At 35.8% G+C, this 15,674-nt stretch overlaps 1 protein-coding gene across 5 annotated transcripts in view; it reads right to left on the bottom strand.

Moving 5' to 3' along the window:
* Ube3a (ubiquitin protein ligase E3A) overlaps positions 1-15,674 on the bottom strand; it is a 74,608-nt gene that overhangs the window by 10,952 nt on the left and 47,982 nt on the right. For all 5 annotated transcript variants that reach the window (XM_010612924.3, XM_010612927.3, XM_010612929.3 and 2 more), the window contains 5 exons: positions 13,077-13,221; positions 10,033-10,238; positions 9,072-9,236; positions 7,237-7,392; positions 7,062-7,135 (listed from right to left, as the gene is read on the bottom strand). In XM_010612924.3, the coding sequence (XP_010611226.1) occupies positions 7,062-7,135; positions 7,237-7,392; positions 9,072-9,236; positions 10,033-10,238; positions 13,077-13,221 (746 nt within the window). The remainder of the gene's footprint in view (positions 1-7,061; positions 7,136-7,236; positions 7,393-9,071; positions 9,237-10,032; positions 10,239-13,076; positions 13,222-15,674) is intronic.

Here is a 15,674-nt window from a genome sequence, read left to right as displayed (position 1 = left end):
TATAAAAAAGTCATGAGTTAATAATATACAAAGGTGGCAAAAAACAAACAAACAAAAAACTCTCAAACCGAATGCCACTACTGAAATTACTAACTTCTTACTCTAGAAAACTTAGAACTGTTTCTTAAGACATTCAAGTAGTACCCACTGACAAGGATAAATATGGCAGAATGGTACACATGTAAGACAAAGATAAGGGAGCCTAGGAAGATGGTGACAATGACACCATTGTTTTGTATTTGTTTTTTTGAGTCCCAGTCTCCCCCAAGAAAAAGCAAGCTGCATGGGAAAACCGAAGACCCACAGCAAAAGTAACAAAGTATATACTCCATGGATCCTCCCAAGTTAGCCGACAGTAACCAAAGCTCTGACACCTAAAGAAAGACCTGACCTCGCTGTTATCTGCATTCCTGGGGTAGAAAGCAGAAGCGAGGTTAACTGAGTTTCTGAAATCCCAAGAATAAGACAATCTCACAACTGCCACCCCATTTGAAAGGAGAGAACATCAGTGAGAACACAGCTCAACGAGCTCTACAGGACCCAATTTGCAGCTAACTACAAAGAGATCTGATGCAGGAAAGTGCTGGAAGCACCAAACCCTCTTCCAAAACAAACCTCTCACTGAGGAGACTGCTGGGAATTATAGTCAAATAAACCAGACCAAGAAAATTTCAAATACAGATGAGGTGGGGAGTTAAAGGAGGTACCAGAATTTTAAAAAGCACAAAACTATTATTTGTTTTATCATTTTATAAAAATAAAAATAAAGCCTTTCCCAAGAAAAGCTATCCTGGCCCTTCTCTCTAACAACAATGATAACACCATTACACATATGAAGAAAATGAGCAACAGAAAAAGGACCACTGTGAAACACTGGACCTGGCCATTATGTCCATGAAGATGCTGTCTCTATAGAGAATGAAACCACACCAAAAAAAAAACAAACAAAAAACTAATAAAACAGATGAAATTTCAAACTGAGCTAAAATAAATGTAAAGAATAGAGGCTATGAAAGAAAACTAAACAAGAAATGAAAAATTTTCGAAAAGAGCAACCGAAGGAAGGTTTTAGAAATGAAAAAAAAATGTCAAATATAAACAAACTAAACTAGAAAAAAAGTAAGGCTGGGGGAAAAAAAAATCTCTAGAAAGTTGTTATGAAGAAGAAAAATCTTTTTTTGGGGGGGTACTGGGGATTGAACTCGGTCCTCGCGCTTGCAAGGCAGGCCACTGAACTGCTGAGCTAAATCCCCAGCCCTAAGAAGAAAAATCTTAATCAAAAAGCAACTAGGCTTTGCCTGACACTCTCCGTCCTCATCCAGAGAGGGTGCTGCCAGGCACCAACACAATTCTGCAGTAGCTGGCTCTGGCCCGGAAGTGTGCTCCTGGCCTGGGATCCTGAGTCCCTGCCCAGCCTAAAGACAGCACATCCAAGAGCACTGCTAGGGACATCAGCAAGGGCGTGGGCACAGAGAGCTGGAAGGGATAGTCTTCCCACACCCAGACACCACATGCAGCTCAGCCTTGAGAAACCCTCCAAAGACCACCAGCAGGTACCAGAGGCAGCTCCAAGGGAACAGATAAAGCAAACCCAAAAGCAACAAAAGCTCTAAACACTACATTGTCACTAGAACCACAACCCACAAAAATATGCCAGGATCTACATGTCCCATCTAAATAGGATGACTGCCTGCTAGAATAAAAAAATAACACGAAGAATCACTTCACATAATCGCCAAAATGTTCTGGATGTAATCCAAACACCACTGTCACATCAAGAATCAGAAAATCACAGGAAGGAAAGAAAATCAGCTGCCGCCAACATAGAGATGAGTAAGATATTGGAATTATCTGACAAGGCTTTTTAACACAGTCATCATAAAAATGATTCGACAAGCAATTACAAGTTTTACTGTTTAAGAAATCAAACAATAGAGAAGTGTAGCAAAGAAACAAGTTACAATAAAAAGCCAAATGGAAATTATAGATCTGAAAAATACATTAAAAGAAAAATAGTCACTGGATGGATTCAACAGGAAGAGTGGCAATGACAGAAGACAGAAATCTGAACAAAAGAGAGAAAATAGACTGAAAAATGAACCAAACTTCAGGTACATGTAGAACGATAACAAATGACTCAACAATCATATTGTTAGGGGAAAAGGAAAAGAAAAGAGAGAAGGGTTAAGAGTACTTGAAGAAATAATGTTGAAAAATTTCCATGTATGGCAAAATGTGTAAGTTCAGAGGTTAAACTGAACAAACTCCAAATGGCATAAATGAAGCCACTGTTCACTAATACAAAGAAAAAAAGCCACTTTCCGACAAAGGAAAACTGAAAGAATTTGTTATTACCCAATCTAGCTAAGGGTAGTGATGAAAGATGGAATCTTGAAAACAGGCTAAACTCTTCATGAGTTCTATAAATAATTTTTTATACCTTTTAGAAAAACTAGCATCGACGCACAAAACAAAAACTTAAAAACTGAAGAGACCAAAATGAAAGCAAGGTTTCTTCATGTTATCGAAGTAGTTTTATTTTCAGTGAACAATGGTCAGATGTGTATAATGTAATATTCCACACTAACCTTGAAGAAAACAATAAGGTGAAACACAAGAAGGAACATTATAAATAAAAGAAAATCTTAAAAGAATTTTAATTCACAGAAGACAAAAGAAAAGGAAGCACAGAAAGAAAAAGAAAAAAACAATAAAATGGCAAAATGAAGTTCTAACATATGAATGACTGCCTAAAATACAAATTGGTCTATAGACACCAATTAAAAGGCAGAAACTCACAGAATGGATTTTAAAAGAAAAATTCAAGTTCTGCAACATAGATTGGAACATGAGAAAAAAAATCACAAGAACGTTAATTTTAAAAGATAAGGATGTTTATAGTTATATTGGTTTCAGAGCAAAGAGAATTTTAAAATGTAAAAAAATCTTACAGAATGACAAAGAACCAAGCTACAAAGATCACGATTCTAAATGAGTAAGTACCAAATGACGGAGCCTCAAAAATACAGGATGCAAAGCTCAAGAGAGAGAAAAAGAAACACAAATCCCAGAAAGAGACCAAATTTGCCCAAGTGACATGTGTGAAAAGCAGTTCAACTGAAGAACAGAAACAGTATACTCACAACACATGCAGGATTCTCAAAACTCAGCTATAAAAACACACCTGGTGGTGACCCCAGAGAAATGAAAACTTTTAATGCTATAATACTGGTGTGATAGTTTATTATGCTTTGGAAACAAACAGCACCCCCCCCAACAAACTGAAGGTCTGTGGCAACCCCACATAAAGCACCTCTTTTGATGTCATGTTTCCAATGGCAAGTGCTCACTCCACGTCTCTCTCTAGAGTTTTGGTAATTTTAACAATATTCCTGGATTTTAAAAATTACTAGTGTGGGGCCGGGGATTTAGCTCAGTGACTGCTTGCCTTGCAAGCACAAGGACCAGAGTTCAATTCCCAGTACCAAACAAACAAAAAAGAAAAAAAAACAATTACCATGTGTCTATTATGGTGACCTGTGATCAGTGACTCTTGATGTTACTTTTGCCACAGTTTGGGGGAACCACACGCCATGCCGTCCTAAGACAATGAACTTATTCATCAAAACATATGTGTGCTGTGACTGCTCTACCAGCCAGGCATTCCATGTCTCCTCCCCTCTCTGAAGGCCAACCTATTCCCTGACATACAGTATTGAAATTAGGCCAACTGCGAACCCTACAATGGCCTCTCATGTTCAAATGAAAGCAGAGTCTCATAGCTCTCACTTTAAATAAAAATCAAATGATTAAGCTTAGTGAAGATAATGTTGAAAGTCAAGATAAGCTGAAGGCTAAGCTTCCTATCTAGTTAAACCACGGTGTGACTGCAAAGGAGAAGTTCTGAAGGAAATTAAAAATGCTACTCCAGTGAACACATGAATGATAAGAAAGTTCAAAGTATTACTGCCGACATGGAGGAAGTTTCAGCGGTCTGGACAAAGAACCAAATAGTTACAATATTTTCTTAAGCCAAATCTTAATCCAAAGCAAGGCCTTCATCCACTTCAACTGTCTGAGGACTAAGAGAGTGAGAAGGGTGCAGAAGAAAAGTTTGAAGCTAGCAGAAGCTCTCTTCATAACTTGAAATGCAAGATGAAGCTGCAAATGCTGATGTACAAACTGCAAGTTATCTAGAAGACCTAGCTAAGATTTTCAACTTGGAGAAAACTGCCTCATGCTGTAAGAAGATGCCATCTAGGACTTTCCCAGCAAAAGTAAAGTCAATACCTGGTTTCAAATGATAGGCTGACTCTTGTTAGAGACAAATATAGCTGGTGACTTTAAGTTGAAGCCAATATGCATTTACCATTCCCAAAATTCTAGGGCTTTTAAGAAATATACATCTACTGTGCCTGTGCTTTATAAATGGAACAAAGCCTGGAGGACCACATGTGTATTTACAACATGGTTTTCAGAATATTTTAAATCCATTGTTGAAACATCACTCAGACAGATGACTCTCAAAAGATTACTGCTTAGTGATAATTTACCTAGTCACTCAAGAACTCTGATGCACAGCAAGATTAATGCTGTTTTTATGCCCGCTAATACAACAACCATTCTGCAGCCCATGGATGAAATGCTTTCAGATATCTGCAATTTATAGGAAACCAAAATATCAACCTTAACGGAGTTTAGAAGAGGTTTCCAAACCTAACAGATGACTTTGAGGAGTTCAAGAACTTAATACAGATAAACAAAAAAACAAACCAACCCTGTAAATGTACTGAGAAAAAAAAAGCGAGCTAGAATTTTAAGTGTAGCCTAAAGATTTAACTGTTGCAAACTCATGATGAAATTTTTAATAACTGAAATACTGCTTAATGATGAGCAAAAAAAAAAAAGTGATTTCTTGAGACAGAATATAGTCCTGGTGAAGATGATATGAACACTGTTGACATGACAACAAAGGATTTAGAATACTATCTAATCTTAGTTTCAGAGGATTGACTTCACTTAGATAAAACAGTATCAAACATTACTGCTTCAGAGAAATCCTTTGTGAAAGAAAGAGTCCATCAATGATGCCAATTTCACCACTGTCTTTTTTTTTTTTTGGTACAGGGGATCAAACTTGGGTCCTTGTGCTTGTGAGTCAGGCAGTGGAACCACTGAGCTAAATCCCTGGACCACCACTTGTCTTCTTTTAAGAAACTGTCAGAGCCACGCTTGCCTTGGGCAACAACCACTCTGATCAGTAAGCAGTCAGAGACACGAAATCCTCTACCAACAAAAGGATTAGGATTTTATGAAGGCCCAGAGGATTGGTAATTTTTTTTTTTTTTAGCAAGGATTTTTTTTTTTAACTACGAGAGTAAGTATTTTTAAGCACAGTGCTACTGCACACAATCAACAGTATACAATCTGAACATAACTTTTTAAAATGTACTGGAAAACTCACGTTATTCACTATATTATGATATTTGCTTCACTGCAGGGGCCCAGAAGCAAGCCCATAATATCTCTGAAGTATGTTCATATTCTTTCTTAGTAAGTTTCCTAAAAGTTCTAATTAGGCAGTGGAATACAGCAAAGACATGAAGACTGGAAGGAAAGAAATGGGTCTTAATCTATTGCTTTAAACAGATTGCTGTTTAAACAGGAAACTCTAAAGAATGTATTTTAAAAACACATATTCACTAATAGGTGAATTTAGGAGGAAAACACGATATAAGATCAACATACAGAAATCCATTTTATTTCCAAATATTACCAAAAATCAAACAAAAATGAAATTAATCAAGGCCATGTATAGTAGGATCAAAAACATGAAGTACTCAAATTTTTTCCTAATCAAAATGTGAATGATTTCAACAACTAAAAAATGCAAAACAATGCCGACAAACTAATGAAGATCTAAATGATTCTAGTAATTACGGGGAAATTAAATAACCAAAGCAATCTGGCACAATGAGAGAGGGAGGACTGCCAGCATCTGATGCGATGGCCCAGCTCCATAACGCTGTAGGAATCACCAGTGTGATTTGGGGAAAAGGACAAACAAGTCAGCAAAACAGAAATAGAAAGTCTGGAAGACACACACACCAATTATTTTCAATGGAACTCCAAAAGAAATTCATGAAGACAGAGAAGCTATAAGACTAGGAGAACATATTCATACAAACAGATCAGAAAGTACAAACTAGGGCCAGGGATTTAGCTCAGTGGTGCCACCGCCTGTCTTGAAAGCACAAGGTCCTGAGTTCGATCCCTGGTACCAAAAAAGAGAAGAAAGTATAAACCAAAACATACGTAATAGTAGGGAACTATTACAGCTTGTGACTACATGTCCCCCCAAAGCCTCATGCAGTCAGGGGGGAGCTTGTCCAGAAGTGACTGGATCTAGAGTGTGTGACGGTCGGATTGATTCATGGTGTAATGCTAGATCAAGGGCACTCAGATTAAGGGTGTGCATGCTGCCTACCCTAAATTGCCTGAATAAAATATAAGGGACAGAAAGAGCTAAGGCCCTTGCTTGTTTTGCTACCTTTTGCCCATCAACTGTTTCTCCTCTGTGATGTCTGTCTGCCATGCTACCTGCCTTGGAGCCAGCTAATTATGGACTGAAACCTCTAGACTGTAAGCTAAATAAACCTTTCCCCCTCTCCTTTAACTCTGGGTGTCAGGAATTTTGTCCTAGTAACGAAAAAAATACATAAAACACATACTAGTATAGGAATACTAACTATGAAAGCATCTTCTCATATTATCATCTGGTTTAAATAAAAGCATACATGTCATCAGGAATGAGATAATTCAGAACCCAAATGCAAGAGAAAACATGAGACTTACATAAAACATTTCATTCATGAGATAAATCATGAGAGTAACTCTAAAACTTGATTATATTATAAATACATAGTGTCTAACAGATAACTTTACAGATGAAAAGTCTGTGAGACTGCTCATTTGTGCAGCAGTGCCTAGACACACAGGCTGGAAGCATAAAGCATACACTCCTCTGGAGAATCAAACCTTCCAAGAATTAAGCACCTCACCTAATCACAACAGAGTCCCTGGTATAGCCACCGTCATATTCTGTAGTTTCTTCTAGTGCCTGGAAATCTAGATTCTGAAAATTCAAGAAAATATATCTTAACATCTTCTACACTACATCATAACAAACAACAAATCAGTACTTTCTTTATTCTTTGTAGAGATCTGCTTTCTTACCCGGCTTCCACATATAAGCAATTCAATTTCTTCTGGTCTGAATAAATACTTTAAGGGAGATTCATTAGTCACCATATGAAAACCTCTGCGAAAAGCCTTGAACTGTTTTTCTACTGATTTATTAAGAATGTAGTCAGAATAGAGATTGACAAATTCCTGTAGAAACATTAAACAAAAAAACTTACGCTATATAGATAAAACACAACAAGCTATTGGGCTACATAAGTTTCTTTTTCCAAGAAAAAGGCATTTAAAAATATTTGTAAAAATTAGAATTTTAAAAAATTTGTAAAAATTAGAATTTTACACATGCAAAGGAAAATACTTAAAATTTCATAATTCTCTATGACAGCTAATATTAAGCTATAAAAAGATCATGTCCATAAATTACATGTAAATTTCAATTTGATAGTGTATTAAAAAGGTCTAAATATAAAAGGTGGGGCCTTCATACAATGTTTTAGTCTTCAAGTATGCAAACACAGAAATAAGCCATGTATACACAAAAAATATATGCATGCACAAGTCAAACTGAGGGCTGGGGATACAGTGCTTGCTTAGCATGTGCAAGGCCCCAGGTTCAATCCCCGGTACTGTCAAAAACACACACACCCACCAGTGCTTGAACTCGGGACCTTGCGCTTGCAAGGCAGGCAGTAGAACCACTGAGCTAAATCCCCAGCCCCCACAAAACATTTTTTTTAAGTCAGTTTTACTAGAGTGCAATGTAGCAGACTGGAGCAAACCACAAATCCTCATGTTCGCTAGTATAAAGTATGTGGCAAGCTGCCTACTGTATCCAATTCAGCAAAAATGCTAGGGTTTTGACAAATTAAATAAGCTACTTCAACAAATCTTAAGATGGAAGTGTACTTTGCATCCTTAGTGTGTGACATTTTATCAAAAAATTATATTGATGTAATACATCTCTTAAAGGTATAATACATACTTATTATAACTTCCCTGTTTTGCTCTGGGTTATTCCTTACTTGTAGATGAACATTTTTTAATTGTTCTGAGGTAAAGAGCGCCTTTCTGAAGTATATAGGAAATACATGTGTGCATGCGATACAATTCTTGTTTGTTCTGTGATGATGGCCTTGATCACACGATCCTGATTCCTCGTAAGGTCTAACTGGGAAGGCTGTTTCCCACTTTATACTGGTATAAAGAGTTGGCTTCATTCTTTCCCACTCAATGCCCTCTTTCTTCAAAATGGGTTCATTACACCCAACTCTGTGCTACCATACCAGCTCATATTTAAGATTTTTAAAAATCCAATTCACATGAATTGAATTACAGATAGTCCTTGTTTAATGACCCACCTGGTTAATATAAAGATTGTTAGGACTTAACAACTTGTCTTTTCTTTGTATAGTATTTACATCTTGTTTATAGAGCCTCAATAAACAGCACACTTTGTTTATGTGGCACTGTAGTTTTTCTGACTGTACTGTACATTACTGTAGTTTTATCTTCTGTTATGCATTATAGTAGTACTGCATGTAAAGGTTAGGCAAATAGAGCCATGTGGCACTCAGGAGGCTGAGGCAGGAGGACCGCCACAAGTTCAAAAAAAAAAAAAGTTATGCAAATAAAAGTAAAGACATGAAGTTGGAGTTTCCTACCATCATTTGTTTTTAATATTATAATGTACATAATATGTACAATTCCTTATTTAGCAACTAATTCATTTTAACAATCTAGTCCCATGACCATGACTCAGTTGTTAAACAAGGAATTCTGTAGTTGGTTTCTTTGTTCTTGGTTCAAATTACATTAGGTATGTCTTTGAACATGATAAGCAAACATTATTAATAAACAAAAAGCATTACCTTCCTATTTTCGTTTGTAATTGGAATTTTATCACCATTTTCCTTTAGATCATACATCATTGGGTTACCGAAAAGATCTGTCTGTGATATCTGGAAAGTGATCATCATGTCATCTTCCACATTCCCTTCATATTCTAGCAAGTCTTTTAAACTCTGATGTAAAACCTAACAACCAGAAATGGAAATGTGAGGCTACCTAGAACTCCAAAACACAGCAGCAAATAGTATGTACCACTCTTCAGAGAAACACAAAAACTTAATCGTGTCAGTAAGAATTAAACCACAGACAATATCCATCCCTCTGGGTTAGAAAAGACTGCGGGTCACAGGTGATGACTCCTTCTTGGCTGAGAAACTTCACACCATCAATTTAGCAGACTTCACACGGTGCTCTATGAGAACCTGCTATCGCAAGGTAGGGGAGCAGGACAGAGGGGAAGAGATGCACTCACTGCAATTACCAATCCCTTTAGGCAGGGCAGCTCTGACTGCAACTGGCAGAGTCACCAAGTGGCATTCACACGTTTCCACTGGCTTGAACCACCAGTGGTACATGCATGACTGTCCCATTCGGCAGCTTGTGCCAGAGATAGGACTCTCCCACACTGCCCGATGGGACAGCATGCATGTACCACTGGTGGTTCAAGCCAGGAGGAAGGTAGCATATTCAAAGCAGAGCCACTGAGCTGCAAGAAACATGAATTATGGCCTCATTGTGCGAGTGCTAAAACCAAATGTCTAAAAACATTTCTTCATTATATCAGCCTTTAAAAGCTACTTGCAGACAGCAGATCACATAACACTTTCCTCCCTTGAGTTCTTACATGTTTGTAGTACTTAAATCAAACTAAAATTCCTTTACTTTTACTGCGTGTATTTATCAGTGGACTCCAAACAAAAATTTTAAAATTTATATACATCAAACTGTATTTATGCATATAAATAAAATATGACAACTTACTGGGTGGGAGTCTCCCAAGTCACGAAAAGTTCCTTTTTTCCCCATTAGCTTCCTGTATACAACCATGGGGAAATGAACATCCAGGATACAGTTATTGTAAATAGCCAGGCCCAGTACTATGCCAATGAGAGTAAACTGGCCCTCAGTTTCAAAAGAAGATGGATTAAACCAAAATAACTTTGTAGATTCATCGTATGTGAACATACCTACAAGAAATAATTTTTTAAAATGCATTACTTTTCTATTTTATGAAAAATGGATGAACAATATAGGTGTAATTATGAAATAATTATGCATGTGAAACTTAAACACAGTAGGTATGTAAAAACTTTTTCTTATAAAAATTCTTTCCATTACATTTGCACTTAAGAAAATATCCAAATATAGTAATGTGGCAAATGTCTTTTAGGAAGCCAAGGAAACAAAATAAGCAATCTTAATAATAAGTAACATTTCTAGAACAGTAGAAAAGTATTTCATTAAATTCAATTTCATTAAATTAAATTCCTAATGTACTAACACATGAAAGGTTACTTTCTATCGGATTTTACCCCAAAATGGCTAAAAAATGCAAAAAAGTCATGATTCCCAAAACATAAGAGATAAAACTGACAAAGCTATATAACACACACATTGTGTATATAAAAAGGTAGTTTTGTAGTCTTTCAGATTCATATAGCCTTCACTATTCAAAAACCAAACTTAAACACATTTTTAGTATTATTCTTTAGAAAACAAGTATCTTTAGTTTTATCTATCTGAATAAGCATTACTACTCAATTATTTTCTTCCTTTTTAAATATGTCTAAGAATGTTAAATATTTAACTAAATTAACATTTTTTCATTTTCTACATATTCTTTAGTTACTACTGTGAAAGTGAAGTATTTAAAAAATTAGGTCTATAAAAATTGGCAATTTTCAATAGAACTTTTAAATCAAATAATGTACTTCATGTAATGTACTTCATGTTTTTAAAGCAGTCTATTTAAAAACTTAAACTCTAAAATGTTCCATTTTCACTTTTACTTTAAGTTGAAAATAAATTTTGAAATGTGCCCTTGATCACTAAGAGCATAAATTATGCTTAAAATATTTTCCTAATGCAATTTAATGAAATAATGATTTCAAAGTTATCCAATTTAAACTTGAGTTTCACAGTTTAGATTTATTTTCTTTCTTTGGTACCGGGGATTGAACTCAGGACCTTGTGCTTGCAAGGCAGCAGCAGAATCACTGAGCTAAATCCCCGGCCCTAGATCTATTTTCTTAATAAACCACGTTACCACATTCATGAAATGCTAAAAACTTCAGCTTAAAAGCAATGAATATGGACCAGGGATTTAGCTCAGTGGTGCTGTCACTTGCCTTGCAAGCTCAAGGACTCAAGTTTGATCCCCAGAATCAAAAAAGAAAAAAAAAAAAGCAATGAATCTGATGAACTGTCACAAATGTATGCCCTTAGGTCCCAAGAACAATAAACTATAGATTAATTAAAGTATAAATCACACAGGCCACTGCTCTCTTCTCCATCTACGGAAGATGGTAATGTTGAAGTCCAAGAAGATCCCAAAGCACCATACAAGATGCCTACTGTGAAATATTCCATCTTGATATACTGATGCCACCTTTTCAACCACCTTGACAGAGCTGCTTAACCTAAGTCTCTTTAAAAAAATTTCTCTGTACATAATGTATGCATGGTTTATACCTAATGTTCAACAGTTCTAGCTGTATCAGAAGATACAGCCAAGGTTTACCAAACTTACAAAAGTTATACATTCCTCATCCAGTTAATAAACTAATTTTGAATCTCAAAAAGGGCCTGGTTTTGTGTGGCTCTAGATTACTGTGAACAAATTACATACAAATGGCACAGACTTCTGATAACAAACAGTATGTAGAATACAGACAGGTTGGTCTTACCCGCACTATATATTTATGTTTTGGCCCTAAGTAGATAGGAATAACACACATATGGCACATGCACACATGTGCACCCACATGTATGACTAAGAACAATAACAAGGCTCAATGTGCACACAGAACTTAAAATCTGTAACAGCTCAATTCTCAAAGCTTAGGGAAAATAATGTCCAGTATTCTAAGCTACATTTCTCACGATTCTGATGGTTCTTTTAGTGAAAATCTTTTCCTGTACTTTTCCTCACCTAAATGCAAGTCCAATAAGCAGTCATAGTGTAGAAGTAATTATCCACTTACGGAGACTACCCAAAAGGCTATGTCCATCCCCTATTCTACTTTGCCTCCACATGAGATAAAAATCTTTTGTGCTCAACACAAGAGATAAAAATCAGACTGTGACCCTGAACTTTCTGACTGACCTATATAATCTGCCTTTCCCAAATTGTGTTCACATGGAAACTATTTTAGGGTGCAAATATTGCTCAATGTGGAATGGAAAAGAGTTCTGGAGTGGTTTGGAGAAAACATTACAGTAACATTAAGTCATAAAAATTTATTTATTTTAGGCAATGCCGGGGCTCCACCACTAAGCTGATTGAACTTCCCAAGAAGTTCTATCAAACAGAACTAATTAACCTGGTATGAGTTAGTGTTTCTCAACTCTTAAGACAATACACTCGAGAGACATCCTCTCAGGAAATGCTCTTCACACCACTCTAAGTTCAGAAATACTGTATTTGGTGACTGTTTTAGACTGCAAAAAGGAAATAAATCACTCAAATTTTTCTAAATATAACATTCTAAGGCGTTTACATTAAATTTTTTTGTTTGTTTTCTGTACCAGGAATTGAACTCAGGGCCTTGTGCTTGCCAGGCAGACAATGAGCTGTTGAGCTACATCTCTAGCCCTCCATTAAATTTTAGACTATTTGACTAAGTAACTGAAATAAAAATTTGAGTAAATGAATGATATGGATCAGTTCCAAAAGCATAAACTAATTTAGTCCATACTAAAATCTTCTTTTGCTGCTTTTCATACCTGAGAATATTTACAAAGCAAACGAATTCTTAACTCAAGCTATCGATATGATACCATAATCATCTTACTAAAATATTTACCAATATCTGGATTGAAGATTTCCTCCACAACCAACTGAAAAAATTCTTTGGAAACACCACCCTCATCGACTCCTTGTTCTCCTTCAAATTCCACATACAACTGTTTTTTCAAGTCTGCGGGATTTTCCATAGCAATCATCTCTAGCTATGATTGAAAAGATAAATATAAAAAGATTACTGTTGGTATCAGGATAAAAGGAAAATAAAGTAGAAGAAACAAGTAAAAAGGAGCAGGGCAAGGGAAAACACAGAAGATCTTGACTTTTTCTTTTAAAATAGATATAGGACACACACTGATTTTTTTAAAGGCCTATAAATACAAATCCAGTCTCACAGAAATGGAAAAACATGACAGAAACGAAACAAAGAATAAAAGGTTATTTCTAACTTTACTGATTTATTACGGAATTTCTATATAGTAGAAAATTAGATTTTCTGTTTCTTATATACAACAAATAGGGGCTTCACAGGAAGTAGAATAAAGACAGCAAGGTGCTTGTGTGACTACTGACACTACATCGTTTCAGCGAAAAAAATGGAGTACACAAGGTTGACTGTTCACTACTGGTCCTTTAGGTTTGTTGGAATTTATTAACCATTAAGTCTTTAAGATAATTTAAACTGAGAAAAACGTACTGGATAAACAGCAAAACAGTGCATGCTCTCTGTATAAACTGCATTTTTGTAATGCATCAGAATGCATCTCATACCCATTTCATGAATGCAGGGGGAAAATGCCCTGTCACTTAACAACTGTTAACCAACTCTTTCTTGAACTATAAATATTCTACCAAATACTTTATCTCTACAATGTACTCAGTGACTAAACAGTCATTAAGATTAATCAATATGATTCTAACGTGAAATATTTACACTGTAAATGGTTTTAACTAAAATTTGATAACAGTATTCTATCTTATTTGATAAATTATGTCCATATATGTCTGTTGGTTATTTAAAAGAAAAGTCCACTCTTCAAGGTACAAATCTCACTAAACAGTAAAGATGTTCTTGTTATTCTACTGCAAATGTAGTTTTAAAAATGATTTTGAACAATACAAAATCATTGAAATAGGTATATTATTTAGTCCAAAAGTAATCAGTTTAGGCAACAGTCTAGTGTCCATAAAAAAGAAAAGAAAATCTCATAAACAAATACATCAGGTTGTTACTTAGAGCTATGTTTTTCAAACTGTTTACTGCAACTTGTTAGTGGGAAGTCTATTTCATTTGGTAGACTGTAACCAAGAGGGAAAAAATAATTGTATTCTAATAACAATGGAACTTAATGTTTTGTAAAACTTTGGTTTCAATTAGTGTACAGATGAATATGCATTGTGTCGTGTATTACTAAGGGATGCACTTGAGAAAAGTTAGAAAAAACTGACTAAAATTGTATCCTGGATATCAACTCTAGGTTTCATGAGTTTGTGAATTCAGTCTTTAAAGATTTTTTTTTTTTTTTTTTGGTACTGGGGATTGAACTCAGGACCTTGTCCTTGCACAAGGCAGGTGGTGGAATCACTGAGGTAAATTCCTGGCCCAAGAATGTCTTGTCTTCAACAGTGGTCTCCAACAATTATAAAATAATTTTTAGGATAATGTGTATTAAAATAATCTATTTTTGAGACAGCATTTTACTGTGGAAAGAGAGATTAAGAATCAGAATACGCCTTACTAGTTTCATGTGTCAATTAATATAACTTTTAGCCTTCATTCTGTTTTCCCAGCGCTTCAAAGATGCTAGACAATTACTGTACCAATGAGCTACAGTCCAATTTTTAATCTTTACACGTTAGAAAGTAACTCAATTAAATCTCATCCTCACGTGCAAAGAAAAAAAAAACTGCAAGATTGTGAAGACTTAATACAAATGCAGATGTGAAAATTACCTTGGTTTACAAATCATTCTTGGGCTGGGGCTATAGCTCAGCGTGTGTGATGTCTGGGTTCAATATCTAGCACTGCCCCTGCCCCTCCACGGTTCCAGCCGGTAACACGTCACAAGCCAAGGCCTAAGGTTACAATTATCATCTCTGCTCAAATGTGGTAGTAGGCTAATGCTGCATATTGCTATGCAACCCACTCCTAGTTCTCCACTGGCTAAGTGTTAAAGGATGTAAGTCAAAATTTCTCTTTGCCTTCCCATTAAAGTCAAATGTGTTTACATTAAGTATGGTAAGTTTGTCTATGAAAAACAGAATACCTGACAGATGATACCTTCTAAAGCTTTTCTCATTAAAGCTAGTAAGTGAGAGCTGGCTCTTCAACGTGAACCTTTCAAGCGATTTGGTGGAGTTTCTATAGGAATCAGAGGCCCTGTATCCTAGTTTTATCTCCACCTAAGACATGGCATATGACAGCTAAGGTAAACTTGTCTTCATTCGTAAGATATCACATGTACAGTTCCACCAATTGCTTCTGTGTTCCTACCTTGGGTACCAAAAGAACTTAGTAAATCATGATTTTCACTGTAAATAAAAAACTTCACCTCTTTTCCTTAGTTTCATCTATAAAATAAGCAATACTACTGAATAGTATTAATATGTGATGTGCTTAGATGAATTCCCTGCACAGTCAGTGCTTATAAATTTGTTA

Source organism: Fukomys damarensis, unplaced genomic scaffold (assembly GCF_012274545.1).
Source record: "Fukomys damarensis isolate Sample0158 unplaced genomic scaffold, DMR_v1.0_HiC HiC_scaffold_7, whole genome shotgun sequence".
NCBI classification, from domain to species: domain Eukaryota; kingdom Metazoa; phylum Chordata; class Mammalia; order Rodentia; family Bathyergidae; genus Fukomys; species Fukomys damarensis.
Note: the sequence above shows the minus strand (reverse complement) of the source record. Positions and strands in the feature narration are given on the sequence as shown.